This window comes from Chaetodon trifascialis, chromosome 21 (assembly GCF_039877785.1).
Source record: "Chaetodon trifascialis isolate fChaTrf1 chromosome 21, fChaTrf1.hap1, whole genome shotgun sequence".
NCBI classification, from domain to species: Eukaryota; Metazoa; Chordata; class Actinopteri; order Chaetodontiformes; family Chaetodontidae; genus Chaetodon; species Chaetodon trifascialis.
In genome coordinates, this window is record NC_092076.1 from 10,117,439 (window position 1) to 10,138,321 (window position 20,883).

At 41.9% G+C, this 20,883-nt stretch overlaps 1 protein-coding gene across 1 annotated transcript in view; it reads left to right on the top strand.

Moving 5' to 3' along the window:
* The window catches only part of plce1 (phospholipase C, epsilon 1), a 63,727-nt gene that overhangs the window by 13,620 nt on the left and 29,224 nt on the right, over positions 1 to 20,883 (top strand). The window contains exons 5-6 of the mRNA XM_070990650.1: positions 10,051 to 10,244; positions 10,341 to 10,483. Coding sequence (XP_070846751.1) covers positions 10,051 to 10,244; positions 10,341 to 10,483 — 337 coding nt within the window. The remainder of the gene's footprint in view (positions 1 to 10,050; positions 10,245 to 10,340; positions 10,484 to 20,883) is intronic.

Genomic DNA, 20,883 nt, shown 5'->3' on the forward strand with positions numbered 1-20,883 from the left:
TATCAACATACATTTATATTCTTTTCATAACACTGTGTAGTAGGCTACTGCATGGTTTAATCAGACCACCAGGTGAAAGGCATTGCACCATTTCCTGACTTCAAGCAGGAAGCAAAAGTTATGTCACTGTTACTAAAAATGTATAGAGCACTCTCTCTTGATATAAACTGTACTTTGCCTTTCAGCAAAATGACCTCTTCCTAACTCTGACTGACTGAACACACGTACAGTTGATTGTCTTTGGTGGAAAAACTTTGCATTGCCTTTGGATGAGGACAGTGTGACTGCTTAAAAAAAAAGGGGGGGGGGGGGCCTTCAGTGGTCGATTTTCAGGGTCTGCGTAATAACACCGAACCAAAACACAGAGGGCTTATTTGAGTTTTGTCAAGACGTTGTTTACAGGCTGCCAGAGGAGGATCGATTGAAATCTCGTATACTAGTGTCTCCTCCGTCTTTGTGTGTTTAGAGTGCGCTGATAAAATCTCCCCTCTTGCTGCTGGGTGTGATGGGCCAGTTGCCTCATAACCTAATATGGGGGTACCCTCTGCTTCAGGAGGAGATCTCCAAGTCTCTGTCTTTTCCCCTCACTCTTGTCTCTTTCCTTTCCATCTTCCTTTGTCCGTCTTATCTCTCCTCCTTAGGCTTGCTCTACTGATGTAGAGATCTTTCTCACTCCCTCTCTTCCTCCGTCTCTCTCTCTCTCTCTCTCTCTCTCTCTTGCTCGTTCTAGCCTCCTCTCTCACTTTTGTAAGTGTACACAGGCTAAGAGGGATTGGAGCTTGGTGGTTTTTCTCCCTTTCTCGTCACACATCAGCCCCTTTCTGTGCCACAGTAAGTAAACCGTTTACTACGAGCTCTTGCTGCACTTTGAGAAAAACTTCAGCTTCAAGCATCCTTTCATTCAGTGTGTTTTGTGGCCGTGAGGAGCTGCACTTTAAGATTTCCTCTTCACTCTGGTCAGTGTTACAGCAAAGGGATTTGCTCCTGTTTGTTAAGCTGAATGTGTTGTACAAAGTTGAATGCAGGGAAGCAACTTGATATTGTCAAAATAAGTTTGAGCTTATCTGCTGTGCACCTGTAGGTCAAATCTATAAAATATGACAAAAGTTAGGTAAGTTGTGCAGAAAGGCCCTTTAGACCCAGACATTGGGTCTAGTCTTGTCATAATTAAACAGAGAGGAAATCAAATATAGCATGACAGGAGGAGGGTAGAGGAAAAGTCACATTAAGTCAGCTTCAGGTTAATAGATTGTGAAATGCCAAACTTCAGTTGCATAAATATATAACATATCACAGTATAAGGTAGTAGAGAAATAGTCACTGTTGCCTTCTTTCAAGTCTCTAGAACATTGAAGCAGAAGCATTCATGCAGCTGCTGTTTTTGGATCTTTTGGACTGTACTCGTCTGCATGAAGCACCAGGATTATTCTTGTGTTTTGGAAGTGTAAGAGCTGAAAAGCATTCATCAAGCTTATCTGTGGCTGTCTGAGCAGGTCTGTGTGCCGTTATGTTGGAGAGAATAGCGGCTCGCTGTAGTATGACATCATGAGAACTGTAAGTGGGGGAGTGCGGTGGTGTGGAGGGATCCCACTGGGTGCTCTGGGTAATGGGTTCCAGGTTGTTTTGGCTCTCGAGATGACCCTGCTTTTTTTTTTTTCTTTCTCCAACTTCTCTGTCATATTTCTCTTCTGTTCCACATCCTCTGCTTTTCCCTCTTACGGCGTAGAGCTAAATCGTGTTTTGTTCTGTCAGTGATGATAACGCATTACTCAACAGCTCCATTGCAGAGATTTAGGAGACAAGGATTCTGCCAACCAGCACAAGTCTTAGCTCTGTTCTTTCAACCACAAATAAAGTCATTAGTGCCGCAGCTCGATGGCATACATGACCTCCTACTCTCAATAAATTCACCATTGTGTTGGCTGCATAGTATGTAATAGCCACAAGAAAACAAACAGTCTTCTTAAATAGCTGCCTTATGGGACACTCTACACATCGCCTTTCTGCTCCAGCCTTCACTTTTTGTGGTATTGTTCAGCTTCCTGTTCAGAAAAACAGTGAACTCAGGATTATTGTGTGTAAATCCTCCTGCATGAACCGGACCGAAGTGCATGATCGTAACAGTGACTAATAAGGCATTAGAAACCAATACAAGACTCACATTGCTTTATTTAATTAAGCTCTGTTTATTGTCTTCATCTCCTAAATTGCTGCGGTGCAGCGGGTGAGCAACATGTTATCATAACTGATTACCAAACCTATGAGCATGAGCATTTTTCTTTTTGTTCCTGTCTGGCTCTAAAAGGGGTCGATGACCAGAAAATGATCTATACATTTCATCTCTCCTTCTTAATCTGTGCATCCGTGTTTGAGTGTTTAATAAATGGGATGCAGGTTGTGTTTTTGCAGTTTTCCACTGCTCTCCATTTCTGTGTGACACACACACAGAGTACACACAATAATGCCCTAAGCTTGTTAAAGGTGTGAGGCAGAGCCTGAGAGGGGGGCCCAGCTCTTGGATCTGTGGTGAAACGGCTCCTTGTGAAATTCAACAGGGGATTATGATTCAAGTCACCCTTGGCCTCCCTCTCCATTTCCTCTGTTATGCTCCCCTGCGTTTCTTCTTTCTTCGTCTCCTTCTTTTGTCTTTCCTGCTGCACTGTCCTTTTTCATATCCTTTCACCTCCTCTTCCACTCCATCTTTTGTTCTTCTCTTCATTCTGTCTCCTGTATCTCTGTTGAACCTCTCTTCCTGTTTTGACAAACCTTCCTCAAACCTGGTCAATCTCTTTAAAAACGACTTTTTTCTTCCTATCATTCCAACCTTTTCCACTTCTGGAGTTCATCCTAATTAATTCTCTTCCTCCTCCCCCTTATTCCCTCTTGTCTCCTCTCCATCTCCACCAATTTCAGCAGAGCAATGTGAGGATTTATTTTGGTCTAACCAAAAGCGTAGCAGGTTTAAATGTATGGTACTGGACACGCCATAATGTTATTCATACAGCCGTGCATTTATTCCTTTTCAGAAATGGGTAATCAAATGTTGTATGGAAGTCTTAAGCCTGATTACATAACTAAAGCTCAGGGCCAGCAGGTGCTATTATGAGCTACAGTGAATTATATACTGTTATCAAAGCTCTGGAATAAAAATCTAAAGACATGTTAGATGCTAAGTTATTATTATTGTTTTTTTAGGTTTTTTTCTACTGGATTTGTATTCATTTAGGGCCTTTTTCCATGCAAGGACCAAAGCAAACATCAGTGAATATAACTCAGACTTCAACTATTGAGAATCCCAGAGAAAAGCATTTCCTAAAAACTTTTGGGGGTTCCCAAACACTCACATGCTTACAACACCCACATGACATTTACAGTGCAGTGTTTGCATGAGCCAAACTCACAGAAATGTCCGCGTCATAATCCACTCAAACACAGAGGGCCTGACCTAAGACATGAGTCACACAAGAGGGGTTTTCTTTCAGGGCTTAAACTGCAAAACAGCACACTCCAGGTTTTTCAGTATTGTGGCCATTTCTCCTCAGTTGAGGTATGCAGAGGTCGTTTCTCTCTCTTGTTTGCCTTCATTCACCCGGTTCGTCCATCTCTGTTGGAGGGGATTTCGCTGTCAGTCCAGTACACACTGTCCAGCAAATACCTCTTGCCTGCAGTTCCATCTGTTTAATGCGGTTGACAGTGCTGTGTCTCCCACAGAGAAAACATTTGCTGACCTTGAGGCCAAGATGGTGCATTGAAAATTAACCATAAAACGGCAGTAGAGGATGTTTCTTAAAAAACATCTTTTACTTGTTTAAAAAGAATTAGATCATGCATGAGTAGGAGGTTTGATTCGATTTGTGGGAATGTGATGGTTTTGCATGGTTTGAGTTCATTTCTAAATGTGTTTGATCGTGTGTATAACAATTTCATATTTATATCTAATTTCTTATTTAATAACTTCTATTTCAGTTGGAATGCGATCTTTTTGATGAGAGTCGTCCACAAAGTGCCTGTGTGTATTTTATCCCATAGTATGCACTCTTCTGTCTTATTCAAAGCACATACTCAGACATCAGGCTCCTCTAGTCTAAGCAATACTGACTCTTCATAAGACAGAGTGAGTGCAAGGACCACCTACACACACAAACGCCGTGCTCACACACACTCAGAAAGAACATGTTCATAAATACACAGAGCATACCGTAAATACCCACGTATGCACAACCTAGGGTACATACAGAAAAAAACATAAATATGAAGAATCTGTATCTGCATACACACAAGTTTCTATGAGCTTGTACACACAAGTGAGCGCCGCACTCACTCAGCAGTGAGACAGTCCAGGCTCAGGCTGCAGGAAAGCAAACATTACCTTGTGGAGACAGAAACGGCAGAAAAGATCAGAGCATAACAGGACAGTGCAGAGAGGTTGTCTGTTTCTTGGTGATGTAAACCAGGATTACTGTGTGTGCGTGTGTGTGTGCGCTCAACAAAACGCACAGAGAAAAAGACCAGTGGTTGCAGAGCAGGCAGCACGTTTGAAGCGACTTTTCACATGCTCAACCTGAGAGCTTGGCATGTTTGGATGTGCTTGGTTTATGTCTTTTGATGGGTGGGGTTAAGAGTGTCTGGGTGCTGAGATACCAGAGCTGCTGAACATACCTGGCTCCTCACAGAGTTTTCAAATAGACTACGTGCAGTGGATTTAAACGCACTTGTCGCGTTGGGTGGGCAGCGTATATGCTTTCTTCATTTCCCTCACAGCAGCTTTGTCGGCTCCTTTTTCACTGCATTAAAGCAAACACACAGTCCAAGTGGTATGAAGGATTTTAGGGATATTGGACTCTCTCAGACCTAAATCTTGGAGCGATTTGAAGTGCTTCGAGAATGAGCCGAGGGGTGGATAGGTGCACCTGAGTTTTATTGAGTTCCTTTTGCCAAAATCATTTTATCTGAGCAGAATCACTGAAAAGTGACGTGTTAGGAGAGGTGATTATATGATCACTCACCGAGTTGTCAAGTTGAATTCTTTAAATGTATGTTTTTGTTTTCTATGGCTCAATGGTTGTATTTAAATGTGTATGCACTCTTTCTCCTTTTTAGCACAGAAATTTGATAAATAAGCGTAAGCTGTTGCCTCATTTTGCAGAGCGATTGATGACATCACTTTTAATTACCTTGCCGTCAAGTAGCCTTCCTCGAAAAAGTAAGACCTTTAATATCTGGCTGCTAATCTTAACTGTTAAAAAGGTGTAAGTTGGAAATTGGACATTTCATGGGGGTGAGAAATATGCTCTGTTGCATCCAGCTTCATGTGATTTTAGTTTCATGTATCATGAAATGAGCCACATTTCCACAAGGAGTCTTGTTCTCAACCTGAAACTCCTGAAACTTGCTCAGTCTGGCAGAGTAAATTCAGCCTTGAAGATCAAAATATCCAATACACTGACGTATGGCAAAGTCAACTTGCTCAGTGGAGGAGGGGTTAAAGCTGACATCTCTCCTAGTGACCTCAGCTCTGAGTCCACAGACCAGAATAACAGAGTTCTTTTAACACTGACCCCCCAGTAACCTCAGCTAACCTCGACCCTCCATGATGCTGCTAAAAGTAGAATTTAGCTGAAACGCTGTATTTCTATTCCTTGAATGTCAGCTTCGTGGGAGAGTATGTGGGGGTGGTGGGGCACTATTGCAGTGATTTATCTAATCCCATGTGAGTATTTGCATGATTTCATGATATCATTACCAGACTAGACTTTGTGGCCTAGTGTGTGTGTGGCACAAAGGCAACAGTGGAACATACAGCACGGACACACGCGCCATTGCAGCATTTCACAGACAGCTGGTCTACAGTGCACCATGGGATCTCTGCCTGGGAGTACTGGAGAATATTCAGAGTAATTGAAGAGGACTGTGTGTGAGACTGAGAGACACAGTGTTAGCGTGGGGAGAGGGTGTCAGTGTTGGAGTATGTGAGTGTGTGTGGTGGGCCAGAGACATCAAAGAAGAGAGGTCGAGATGTGAGTGGCTGAATTTCAGCCTCTCTAGTGTCCTGCATGCTCATACATACTGTGTGTGTCTGGTGTGATATACATAATGGTGCGGGCATGAGTCAGACAGTGTTTGCATGTCTGGATTTTAGTATGTGCATGTGTGTGTCTTTGTGTGTGTGCATTCCAGCTCAAAGTTCAGTAGATCTGTGCGGTGCCCCTTGCTAATCCTCTCCCAGAATGGCTGTTGCCAGGCAGAGAAATTACCCAATGTGGCGGTAATGGTGCTTAATGGCAAACTCATTCATAACTTTGGGTTACATGGACTGATTACCAGTAATATGAAAGTCACAGCTTGTTTCCATATTGATGTTGTGCATCTTTACGTTTGTTTTATTCTCATTTAATTTGTGAGTGTGCTTTGGATCCAGTGTCACAGGTTTGGTTCCCAACCGTGAGAACGGAAAGCGTTTTTTTTAGGACTTTTTGCCTGAATATAGCTGCCTGCCACAGTCAAATGTCACCATGAGAGCAGTTAGCGTGCAGCAACACATATAAATAATACGATACTATTAAAAATTAACAAATTAATAAATATATTTATCAAAATATTCTAATATAAACTCTATACTCACAACATGGATAACATGCACTCTTCTTAACAAATGTACATTAGTATGTAACACTAACAAAATTATCATTGTTACTTTGTTATTATGTTATGTTCTTATTGTTATTGTCACAGCGATGAGCAAAACAGACTTGGACTGTCGGCTACATACCATAGAGTTTTGAAAGAGGAAGAATATTTTTGAAGTTACTGTAACTTACAGCAAGTGGAGCTCAATCAGTGCAGCTGCCTGCAGCAGTTAGAGTTTACCTTCATTGGGCTTAAGCCATTAGCATTTCCTGCACACGCACAGTGAAACATGAGACAGCGCTGTATTAATTGCAGGTGACTTATATAGCTATAGTTCTGCTAACGGGCTAAATGGCAAGACCAGTAGTGCTGTAACTCACTCGGATGAAGAGCACAATGGATATACTGTACTGGTGTTGGATGGCCTGCACTTATGTAATTGAGCTGAAACGCAATTATTGCCCCCATGCCCGGTGTGGCTTTGGCTTCATTAAACAAAAGAGTACTTTCTGTCCGACCGCCTTCCTGCCCATGTTAGTGATCATTTTTTATACAGAGATTGAAAAAGTCTCAGTGAAACCAGACAGGTCCCCTGATTTATTTCATTTTTTCCCTTTAATGGTTGTTAAAACCAGCTAATAGCTCACTCCTTCACATATTCACTCACTCATTCCCTTGTGGCTTTAATTTTTTACTCACTGCTGAACAATAGTACATTTCCATTACGTACTTGTTATTTATGGGTTCACTTGTCTTGGGACATCTGTGACTCCTGTGAATCAGGGTCAGAGACAAACTTCTTTTCTTGAAAACATCTATCATCTCTTTGGGCTTTTTGTGTGCACGCACGTTCTACTTGTACTGTATGTACTACATGTGTGTTTTGGTGATTTTGAAGGACGGTGGGTCTGTATGTACACGTGTTTGCTTGGAGCTCGTAGATGAGTTTGTTTGTTTGTGTGCTTTTGCATGTGTGAAGACAGCTGCTCTGCGTCCGTCAAAAGCAACTCCACATTCCCTGTAACGTCCTTTGAAGTCAGACTCTCTGTCACACTGACATACACACAGCTTTTTCTGATTCATTAGTCATCCTTTTCACACTCTTGGTTGGCGTGTTTCAGGAGGACGAGAGCTGTTTTTAACCTGTGCAGTCTGAGGAGAGTACGTACAGGAAAACATAAAGCAAAACTGGTCCCTTTTGGTAATTTAGTAACCCTTTTCTGCCTGAAAGAGCTACTAATCCTACAGAATACTCTTTGATTTGTTGTTTCTTAAAGGTTTTCATGCTGTGGTAGACAACCATCAGAAAAATCCCAGGGGAATCATTCAGAGGTTTTCATTCACTGTCACGATAAGTCATATTTAAAAATCTTGAGCTATCAAAAAAATGCCAGCTGTGATTAACTTTAGCTGAAAATGCACTTTGGCTCTCATGAACTTTAATTTAGACTGTGATCATCTCTAGTTGCCTTCGTAAAAAGTGCTGTTTAAATGCCAAAAATGCTAATTTAACAAGATTTAAGAAAAAGAACAGGTCCCTTACAAGGCAAAAATATTAAACAAGATGGAAATGGTATCCCATTGACTGATGAAAATGAGGCAATATTATGTTAATGGTGATTTTTATTCATTTTTCTGGAGCGCTGCAGTCATGAGCAGAATGTCAGACTCATGTTTCTGAGGACAGTAATAGAAAAATATTGTGTTGGTTGGCACAGACTTAGTGGAGTAATGGTTTAGAGACAAAAACAAAGTCCATATTAGCTGTTGTTTGGGGCTCTTTGTAGCTACTTAAATGATTTTCATTGATATTTCTGTTGCTTTGATACTGAAAATATTCAAGGAATGTAAAACAGCACAGAAACCTCTCCACCATGAATCCTCTGGGTTTTATTTGTTTATTAGTAACGGGAAAACAGAAACTGCAGGCTTAATTAACTGAAAACCCGCCCATCTAAATGTAGAGTAGATGATATGTGTGAGCCAGGCCAAGTGCACTGTTTTTGCTTTTAGCTCCTTATTAAATATGGAAAAATACACCGTTAATGTAGTAGACTTTATGTCTGTTCCTTCTCCTTATGTTCAGTGGACATGCACAGTATCCAGATGCTGATAGAAAGAAATTGGTCGTTTCCCAGAAATGTGAGTCGGTGAACGTTCTCAAAAAAGGAAAGAGGAAAAAAAAAATCAGATGCTTTCAGTGAAGCACATTTTTAATTTCACAATGTAGAAAGTTTGAGTAATAAGCATGTTTGTTTTGTTTGCGCTGCCTCCCTCGCTCTCTAAACATGCAGGCTGGTATGTCTCCGTTCCCTCGGGATGGCCCAGATCTGACAACAGCTAGGCCTACACCCCGTGCAGGAAACCCATCCCACTGAGACAACTAGCTGCCATGCCCTGTGTGTGTGTGTGTGTTTGTGAGCGTGAGTGTGTGTGTGTGTGCATGTTATGCCAGCCAGTACTTTATACAAACAGGACATTTTTCAAAGAGCGAACACAGATTCACATGAACTTAATCTGCAAATTTACACCATGAGCCTTGTGGCCTCCTTCCTGGCACTGTTACGAAGCGGTGCAGATGGACACCATTACTGACAATTACAGGCGTATTTTCTCATTAGGCTTGCATTGTATTCACCCCCCACTTTGTCACCGGTATTGATTTTGTCCAATTTTGTAATATCCATCCCTGCTGAAGTGCCCACTTAGAGCGCCACAAAATGTTGCCGTAATGGCTTTTCTCTGAAATTTGCGGCAGAGGAGCTCGTCCGCAGGTTCACTCGGGGACAAAGGACAAGTCAATCGTTTTGGATAAGTGTTTCCTTTTATGTCAGATGGATTTGTTCCGAGAAGAGTGTGAAGGGAAAGAGGAGGAGGCTTTACTTCAAGGTCAAAATGTTCACACGGTTAAAACTCCTCAGTGACGTCTCCTCTTTCTCTCTTGCCTCCCACCTTCGTCTTCCTCCTCATCATCCTCCCTCTCTTTATACCTGCGAATCCGTCGACCTCGCTCAGACGCTTTTCTGTCGGGATCTCCTCTCCCACCTTACTTCCTGTCTCTTATGTGCCTCAGTGGTGTTTCTCTCCGTTTAATTCCTTCTTTTCACGCTTTGGCTTCTGGTCTGTCAAGAGGAAATTGCTTCCGATAATGAAACACAGCAGAGGGGTCGATGACAATGACCTCTGATTCAGATGTTATGTAAGAGCCTGAAAGGTGAAAGACGGCACCGGATGAACTGAATTTTGCCAGAAAGCTTTTTAAATGACTCTTTCATCACATTTATTCTGTTAATGCTTACTTGAAGGTTGATGAAGCACAATCAGCTTCACCTCTTTGCACCATTTTAACTGTGGATGCCTTTACTTATATAAATGCAGCCTTTTGTGAGTAAGTGACGCATTTGCCAATCACTTCCTCAACAGGTGACCAACTATGTGCAGAGCAGAGAGGAGCTCAACCTGATCCATCCTGCCAAAAAGCTCCTGCTGTCTTGCCCTGGATGTGTGTGTCTCAGGGAGTCTCGCTGGCCGTTGCACACCATCAGCACCAGCCCAGCCATTCTGGATCTGAACCCCTGCCTTAGTCCCCAGTGTTTTCATCCTTCTCGTCCTCTGAGGTTAGACAGTTAAACATTTAGAAATAAGTAAAGGTAGCTATAATGTGTGTTTCTGCTTCTTAACATGTGAACTCGACTTGTTTCTGCTTCTTCTAGGTTTTACCGTGCTTGTGCCCAGAGGACGTCTGTGTGCTCGCTGCTGACCGGAGCCCTGCTGGAGGCCACAGCCGCTCTCGGTGCCCGCTCTGCTCTACCTTACCCCGTGCCCCAGGGCCCCAACAGCCACGCCGTGCTGAAAGGTGGGTGCTGTCCTGTCGTGTGGCTGTGTACAGAAAAGGTTTTGTTTATGTGTGCAAAGCTTTTGAATTTGACACGATAATACGGTATGAAAATCAGCCGTTGCATAGTAGATATGTTCATCCGCATCAAATTGGATGACAAGTGCAGCAGGGACTCTGGGCAGGCAGCCTGTATCTGATTCTGAGAAGAAAAGGTTCTCACTATCCCCCTGTGGTCTGCTGCTCCACTCTCCTTCTTCCTCTTTGCTCTTTTCCCACATGGTCCCTCATCCACAGTGGGTTTTGGGTCGGTAGGAGCACGTCTGTAGTTGATCCCAGCGGTTGCCCTTTCCCTTTTACTTTCCTCTTTATATCCTGTTCTGTCCTTTCTCCCTCCTCATACCCATCCTCTCTCTCTCTCTCCACTCCATTCTCCAGTTCAGACACACATCCACAGACTGATGAATTGGTGTAAGACACACAGGAAGAAGAAGAAGCCTCCTGACACCACAGGGTTAACCAACACAAATGCATGCACACACACACACACACACACACACACACACACAAACCAGACTATGTCTTAACATCTGAGAAGCCGTGATATACACTTCAAACATGCTTATGCCTGCTTTTCATTGTACTCACCACACCACATGGCAGCAGCTAGCTCTGCCCCTGGAATGCCTTGAGAAAGACATTAACAGGCTAATTGTAAAACTTAAACAAATTCTCACCATGCACTCACCGTGTCACCTCGCTCTCTCTCACTCTCGCTCTCCGCATGACTTCATCGTGCAGCCTGTCGGTCAGTCGCTCAGCTGGTGACTGTCCATCCACTTTCTCTTCAGCGATGTTACATATGACTTAAATGTAAGCCGATCCTGACATTAATTTCCACTGGCAGCGAGCCAGGGGACAAGCTGTCGCTGGCAAGATGAAGGAGACACACACGCATGCATGCACACTCACGCACACACGCACTCACACACGCACTCACACACGCACTCACACACGTAACACACATACAAACACAAAAACACGACTTTTTGTGTTTGTTTCTCTGCGACTTGCGTTATTATTAATCGTGTTGATAACAAAACTTAAACTTAAACTTTTTGTCAGACCGGCTTTCGGAGACAAAAACATTCACTCACACACACACACGCACACACGCACACACACACACACACACACACACACACACACACACACACACACACACAGACAGCACATATCTTCAACATGACACCGTGTTCTGTTCTAATGGGTGTTGCAGGAAACAGAATAGCGCTGGACACGCGCACACATAGCAGCTTGGATGTCTTGGCAGACACACACACACGCGCGCGCAAACACACACAGCATGACAGACTCCCTGTCTAACTTTCTTTGTTTCTCTAACCTAGCTCCAAAGCTACCCAGATATTGTGCATGAGCATTGCCTCGAAGACTCAGATAGCCACCCGGGGTGTGTGTTTTTAAAAAGTTTGCCATCTGCCATTCATCTCTGCCATCTCACACACAAAGAAAAGCACCTGTGTGGCCGTGCCATTGAAATGATTTGACATTTAGTGTACCAGAAAGCAGTATCTGTCTCCAAACAGGTTTTGAAAAACAAATTGTTTTGAGCTAAACGTAACTACTCCAACTGACTCCAAATGCCATTTTCACTCAGGGCAACTACTTTCTGTTTCTGATGTTAAATATCAGATGTCATAAAAGGTATTTCATTATCCTCAAGCATGGGGAAGGTCTGATTTAAGTTTCAAGTTTGGATAGTGTTGGTGTAGTTATTGCTTGCTTACCATCTATGGCATTGTTCCTCTCTTCAGTGTTTCCAGAGAACAACCTGCTTTTATTCTTTCATGCATTAGTAATAAAGCATTTTCTCAATCCAGCTTGTGTATGTTGGTTTAAAATGAACATGCTTTTAAATGTAACAGAACATAAAACCCCTAAAGCTTGCCATCACTCTTGAAAAATAAATACAACACTTACATAATGTGCTTTTACTACCTTGATGAACAAAGAGCTTGTGCCTGCTTATTGAGTGCACAACCTTGCATCCAGGATGTTCCTGCTGAAAAAACAGCTGTTTTCATGCATTTTCAGCTCAGTTTCACCAGCTTTTGCTTTTTTTCATCCACACTGAGTCTGAATTTGTCATGTGAAACTGACTGGGTTTGAAATAGACATGTAGCTTTAGAAAAACAGTGTCTCTCTCCTCTGAAAATCAAAGGTTTTTTTTGTTTTTATCTGTTGTGTTGAGGGTCATCTTTGCTTCACCTTCTATAGAAAAGCTTTTGTGTTCCCTCTCTATGCATTTCCTCTCCTCTTTTCTTTTTGCTTTCATCCTCTTCATCCTGAAATGACAATGCACCTGTCTTGCAAAGGGAAAAAGAATAATGACACCTCTTTGATCTCTCTTCATTATTGACTTACTTAATTAATTCATCTAACTTTGAAAATGGAAATAATTGATTGTCGTGAAGCAGGACAAGGCTAAAAGTAGACAGTAAAGAATTTACTGTTCCTAATGAAATTAAGAAATGTCAGGTAACAGGAATGGTGGAGGTCAAGTTGTGGTCTGAAAGACCAAGAAAGCTTTCTGAGAGGACTGCTCGTAGAATTGCTAGAAAGTCAAATCAAATCCCCTGTTTGACTGCAGAAGACCTTCAGGAAGATTTAGCAGACTCTGAAGTGGTGGTGCACTGTTCCACTGTGCAAATATGGCCTTCATGGAGGAGTCGTCAGAAGAAAACTGTGCTGCCTCCTCACCACAAAATTCAGCGTCGGACGTTTGCACAGGATCATCTAAACAAGCCTGATGCATTTTGGAAACAAGTTCTGAGGACTGAAAATCATCTCCAGCAGTTAAGCATGGGGGTGGATCAATCATACTTTCAGCTTGTGTGCAGCCAGTGGCACAGGGAACATTTCACGGGTAGAGGGAAGAATGGATTCAATTAAATACCAGCAAATTCTGTAAGCAAACATCACACCATCTGTAAAAACGCTGAAGATGAAAAGATGGCTTTTACATAAAGATAATAACCCTGAACACACCTCAAAATCCACAATGGACTGCCTCAAGAGGTGCAAGCAGAAGGCTTTGCAGTGGCCTTCACAGTCCGCTGACCTGAACATCATCCACAATCTGTGGACCTCAAAAGAGCAGTGCATGACAGCGACCCAGTCAGAAATCCCAAACAAGAACTGAAAGACTCTTAGCTGGCTACAAAAAGCCTTTACAAGCTGTGACACCATTTTTGTTATTTACCAGAGGTGTCCAAACTTGCAGCTATGAGATACAAAGGTCTCCATCTTTGTTTTACTATTCCTATCCTATCCTGTCCTAATAAGGTATTGATTCCAGATACACTTCAGTGATAGCTGGACCTGGAAGTACAACTTAGCATACTCAATCAGTGGCTCTTGCCCAAATGCTTTCAAGGATTACTGGGTTAATCTTCTGGCCAGGGTTGGTGTATTCTTAGAGTTTTAATGTGGATGGTGAGAGCTGGAATGTTTTTCTACACCTTCTCTGCGTGCCACATCAGCTGTAATGATCTGAAAGCATTTTGCTGGTTCCTCTGATGTATTTGAATGACTTATGACTTTCTGTGGAATTGCAATCATTTGGTTTTAGTAGCAGGTCAAGAGGAACATTTTGGAGCTGATAAATTATATTTTACTCATGTCTGGGTCAGTATGGCAGGCTTTTGTTATGAGGGTAAACTGACACCTATAAAGACAAATACTGGTGCTGGAAAAAATGTCAACTAGGTAAGACAAGGGTAAGGTCAAGGTGGTGCGTGTGTGCATGCTGCTTAAACACAGGCATAGAGATACTGACAAATGGCGAGGACATAAATCATTGCTGAATATGTCAGTAATTAGAAGCAGTTGTTTTTATTTTGTGGAGCTTGTCTGTGTGAAATGTTTGAAATCGGATGCTCATTCAGTCCATGTCAGCTTAAACACTGTTGATGTTTGAGGCTTTGGCAGCAGTAGATTTCGTGTGAAAATGCATGTTTTAAGGATGTTTTTGTAGGCATACGCCAAAGTTTTCATGACTGAGTGTCAGTTTTGGGAGCGAGCCCGTGAGCTTATCATAGGATCTGTGGTTCGTCCTGAATTCACCTTTTTGCCGACAGGGCAGATCACTTTATCTGTCTCTCGAGGTCAGACGAAACAATAGTTGATCCATTTGCCTGAAACCTCCTTTTCTCCTCAACCATACATTTTTTTACGTTGTGGCTTTTCCGTCTCACTTCCACACTTAACTGCTGAAACATCCACTAAAATACAGCTCTCATATTGATGACAGACCGTCCCTGCAACACTCACGAGGTGCTGCTAGTCGCCAAGCAGCCAGTAGCTTTCTGCAAGTTGTCATTGCTAACCTGACAGACACTTTTTGATGTCAGTGGGGCAGTTTGATGCAGTGGCTGAGTAGTGTATTGAATGTAGCCTATTGAAAGTGAAAGTATTGAAACTGAATGAATAAAATATAATGCATGCATTTCATTTGAGACATATTTAGCAGTCTTAAGCACAAAATAATTTAGTTCACCTCAGTGCAGCTTCAAGAAACGACGACAAAACCAGAGCTGAACCAATTAGCTGATTAGTTGCTTTACAGAGAGATTTTCAGCTGTTTTGATAAAGGAATAATGTTTTCAGACATTTTTCAAACAAAAATGTTAAAAACACTTTTGCTTGTTGCACCATTTACGAGGAAAAAGAAAAACTCTTGTGGAGGCCCCTGGGATTTGCCATATTCATGTGAACTATAAACGGGAGTTGTTTGAGTGCTTGACTTGACCTCGTTTCCTTTATCGCACAATTTAGTGTACTGCCAGAAAGGAAGTAGGTAGGTCAGTAATAGGCTGCCATCCTTCCAGCTCAATATTGGTGTTTCTTTCTTTTTTCTTCACTCTTTCTCTCTTTTTTTTCCTCTTCCTGTCAGTCGTCAGTGTACATTGTGTTGCCTGCCAGCATTTAAGACCCATTGACAGCAGATGTGCTGGGGAATCACACTGGAGGGGAAGTCTCAAGGATTTCAGGGGCACATATTGTTTACATGGCTGTAATTGTTAAAAATACTCATCTGAAAGTTCTTAGACTGATGTTTATTTTCACTTATGAATTCTCTAAACCTTTCAGTATGCTGTGTTAATATACCATGTTTATGCTTTAGCTTTGGTGAAATCAAAGATAAAATTTTTTAACAACCCTGCTAGCTGCAGCTGTGACAAACTGCATGTTGTCAGATTAGGTTGGAGGAAACGTGACTCTCCTTGTGACAGACATATACTGTAGCTGGTTTTGTTTTGTGACACCTCCACTAAATAAAAGGATACTGTTGTATTTGAGAGACACTCACTGCTGAAAATGTAATTGAAACCTTGTGTAAGCATTTCTGCTCTGAACATAGTGACAAACACGGGACAACTTCCTTTCAACACCTTTCCTTTCCAGTGTGCATTTATACTCTATATGTGAGTGTGCTGCTGCAATTCAATTAAATGGACATACGTTTAACCAGAACATGCCAGAAAACCTGGTGTTGCTTTTTTATGTCTATTTTCCTGCCAAAAATTGTGCCCAAATTCCCGAGCTTAACTTCCTGAAGAAAAGTTCTGGAAATTTCCTACCCGTTGCGACCCGAACTGCTACCACCAATTATTTCCAGTATTGCTTAATCTGTTATATTTTAGATGTATTGTTTAGTTGATAAATATCCCCTCACAGCTTCCTAGACACCCAAGTGTGGTCCTTCAATTCCTTCTTTTGTCAGTCCTAACAATCTCAAATCCAGACATTCAAATTACAATGATAGAAAACGGAGAAAAGCAACAAATCGTCACATTTGAGATGCTGTGACCCATGAATACATGGCTTTATGCTTCAGAAATGACTTTAACCATTATCAACTCTACTTCAGCACTTGCACAGTAACTTAGTCGTACTTTAAGACACATTGACAAGTATCATGTAAACAATTCAGTAACAATTAGCACCTTCTTGTGACGAAAGAAATACAGAAATTGCAGCATTTTTACAGACAGACAAAGAGGGGAAAATGGTGTTTGGATCTACAGTCTGTCCATATGAGTGTATGAGTTGTGACCATGTGTGTTGGTGCAGTGGGCTGGTCTGGCTGGTCTAACTCTAGTGCATGGCTGTGAACTATGTATGGTGTCAGTGAAGGGTGGGCGAGAGACAGACAGAAAGAGAGAGAGGGAGAGAGAGAGAGGGAGTGATCGTGAATGTAGTCGAGAGAAAGAGAGAGAGAGAGCAAGGACTGTGCTGATAAGGAAAGGGAGAGAAGCCAGGTGAGGGGGAAAGAAGAGTGATAGACAAAGATACAGTGAGGGCCAGAGAGAGTGTAAGATAGAAATGGAGCAAGAGAGAGAGAAATAGAGCAGAGAGAGAGAGAGAAAGAGTGTAAGAGAGAGAGAGTGTAAGAGAGAGCAGCTGCAGGAGAGACCGGACTCGCCGGCTGAAATGTGAACAAGCGTACCTCGGTCACCCCGGCACTGAACTGTCAGCTGTATCTAGCAACCATGAAGCACTCTCACAGAATGGACTTCAAGCTGATCAGTGAGTAGAAGAAATGTGAGTTACAGTGTGGCTGCCGGTGTCGTCACACAGCTGATTTCTGTACATGTCTTTTGTGTGTTTAAACGTATAGGTTAATATGGGATGTTGTTTAGTGTGGTCAGCACTTAGCTTTTACACATATGAGGAAAGGAAGGGACTTCATTCATTAAAAAGGAGTACTTGAACCATATGTTTACAAGGTAATCAAGTAATTTGCTCAGCGAGTATGACACATTTAGTCAGATTCACTTCAGATTTGATTTTATCTTGACTGTAAATCCTTGTTCAGGTTTCAGATTATATAAGTTCTATTTGTCATAGATGTTGGTAGTTTCAGTGTGCGTCTGATCAGTCTTGGCAGGACTTGTGGTCTTTTGTGGTTGAGTTATACCTTAAAAGTGCCATTTGTATCCTCTTGAATTCTGTGTTTTTATATCTTTGCAAATAAGCACCTACCTCACAGAGTGTGACTTTTCACGTCAGGGTCAGATGGACCAGCATGCACTTTTGTGCTTTATTATTTTTTTCCACTGTTTCCCCATTGCTGCTTCCTTTATACATTGCCTACTGAAATGCAAGATTTTATTAACTCGTAAATTCAATCACAGATTTCCCAGCAGCACACGGTGATTGTCCATAAACTGTATGAACCACAGGGGGCGGTAACATTGCAACTCAGCTTAAAATATTAGATTTAAATATTTGATGGATGATGCAGTTTGAATAACGTGTGTGAGGAATTGTTGTGCACTGCCCCCCCCCACCCCCCACCCCCCCCTCATACCACAGAGCTGACAGAAGGTGTCTGGGCAACTTCACATTGAATTGACCCTAAGAATGAATGTCACACGTGGCTACGGATATGTTTAGACTCTGAGGATACGGCAATAAAACAAAACCACAGAAATGACCCATATGTTCCATCTGACCTGAAGCCTGTCACTGTGAAACTGCACTGAACTCACTTGATGACGGTTTCTTTTTTGCAGATTGAATGAGGTCTCATTCACACTTTACTTTGATGCCTCTCACACAAAAAAAAGCAGTATTTTGCAGTGCGTTCTCCTTTCAGAATCTAATGTAATCGAATCTAAGCGTACTCTCATTAGACTCAGTTATGTGACGCGCTTGATGCTGTACAGTAATTTGATCTTTGGTTTCATAACAAGGAGCCTTTTACTTAATCAGTCCAACGTTCTCACCTTCGTCCTGGTGTTCGTCGCAAATGAAGAAAGAACCTTAAACATCATATTTATGTCTGCACATAGCTGTGTGTATGCATGCAGTGTACGTATCTGACCCAAGAGGCGACCTCCCAGTGATAATTCAGCATTATCAGACGTCAGACAGATCAATGTTTATTGCTTCTGCTGCTGCTGTGTGTCTGTGTATTTGGTTGCGTCTGTGTTATTATGAGCCTCTACGCAATTTATTTTTGTGTGTTTATATTTGTTGCTGTGCATGTGTCAGTTTGTTTACTACTCCTTGCTGATTTGCGTTTATGTGTACCTTACTTGCATGTGCTTTCACGTGCACGTGTGTGCGGGCCAGTGAGGAAGAGGTCGTACCAGATGTTATTTGGTTATTTAATGCATGCAGTTTATGCCATGAGAGCAAAGCGGCGAACCATTGGTTTGCTCTGGTCTGAAGGGAAACTGGAGATTTTGATTTTGTTGTCTGAAAAGTGGCAGATTTTAAAGGGACATTTCACACATGTGGCGATGCTTCCATGCAAACCTGGAGAGGATCAGATTTCAGACGTCGATATCGTGCTGTAGGACAGTTTTTTGTGACCGGAAAGCAAAACAGGACTGTTGATGTTTTGAAGAGAAATAATTTTACATGTACAGTGATATTTATAGGTTCAAAAGGATAATTTCTGAGAGTCCTTTGACTCAAGCTGTTTGTGCTGCACCTGTTTGAGTGCCCTACATACTCCTGCGGGGAAGTTGTCATCAGCTCTGAATGTGCATGTGGGGACAGTATACAAGTGTGTGTGTGTGTGTGTGTGTGTGTGTGTGTGTGTGTGTGTGTGTGTGTGTGTGTGTGTGTGTGTGTGTGTGTGTGTGTGTGTGTGTGTGTGTGTGTGTGTGTGTGTGTGTGTGTGTGTGTGTGTGTGTGTGTGTGTGTGTGTGTGTGCGCGCGCGCACACGCATGCCCTTAGCTGGCAGAAGAAAATGGCAGGGTTAAGTTCAAGGTTCCTCTCCTTTGGTTGAGTATGCATAACTTGTCATTTACTCAATGAACCAAACAAACCTCAAAGCAGTGTTGAAAGATTTCACATACATCCTTTCATACTGGTTTTCCAGTTGTTAGTCCTTGCACAGGATTGGCCATGAGTTTGGTTGACTTTCAATAATTCAGAAAACTGTATCTCACTGAACAAGACTCATTTTGCTGTGTTTTGACGTTAAACCCCTGGAAGCATTGATTTTCTTATGATGTATGATGATGGATAAAATGGTGGTAAAGCATTTGCTGTTGTTGTAATTAGAGATTCAGATCATGACATGATGCAAATATCAGCTTTAAATTTAAATCTTAAGCTTCAACCTTAATGGTCACATGTTGATTCATGCTCTACAGAACAGTACATGTTGAAACACACACACACACACACACACACACACACACACACACACACACACACACACACACACACACACACACACACACACACACACACACACACCTGTACTTCCTGTCTTAATGGTGTGCTACTTCTTAAAACAGACATGTCATGAAAATGGTTAAAAAGGATGTTCAGCCAATCTACTCCATCCACTCTGCATTTAGAAAGGCATCTATTACACACACATGCATGCACACACAGGGTATTTGTATTCATGATGCATTAGAGATGAATAACCCCATGCATAAAAATCACAGGGACACCATGGTCAATTAGTCCAGATTCATGTTCTCTCAGTCTCCCAGTAGAAGTGCTGCAATATGAAAACATAGAATAATCAGTGTTTCTCATACCAGTGTTTGTGATCTGTATCAGGTCAGGGGCCTTTTTCTCAGGGGTCCACAGCAGATTGTATCAGATACATTTACCGCCATCACTGGAATTCCATGGTCTCGTTCCATCCAGTCTTCAGTCCCAGCGTTAATGCATCACAGCTTCCTGTTGTCATGACTGATGCTGTACAGGACATCTGAGGCTTTGCAGGCAGAGGTCGAGGATATCACGAATGACACAATAAAGTATATTAAATAGTTGGGCGTTTATTCTGACACGTTCTGTTATCGGGTAATTCCAATCCTTCAACACAAAACAGTGATTTATGAGAATTTAGGTCATGAAAGTTGTATATTTATTATTTATGTCCTATTTTTCTGTATTAAAGCACATTTGATTTTAATTAATTCTTTAGAATCTCTTCAGACCTTTGTCTGCTGTGTGTGTTTCCCAGTTTAAAGGATGAATTAATGTATGATTTTAGGCATCTACATGGTCATGAAATTCATATCACTGAGTCGAGGATGTCTCCATTTCCACTTCAGAAGGTCAGCACGTAATATGGTAGAGATGAGAAGATGAAGCTCCTCTGTTTGAGAGTTTTAAACTTAACTAAAATTTTCTTGATGTTTTTTTTTTTCTAGTAAAATCAAACCCCACATGTTATGTTTCACGTTCTTCCACTGTTTCTTAATACATTGTAAATATTTTAACACCAGTTTAAGTAAAGGCTTCTGTGCTATGGAAAGCTGAGGAGCAAAGACAGTCCTGTGCCATTCAGTAGGAAGAGAACAAATGTTATGAACCAGATGAAAATCCACATAGGGATGAGGTGATATGTGAT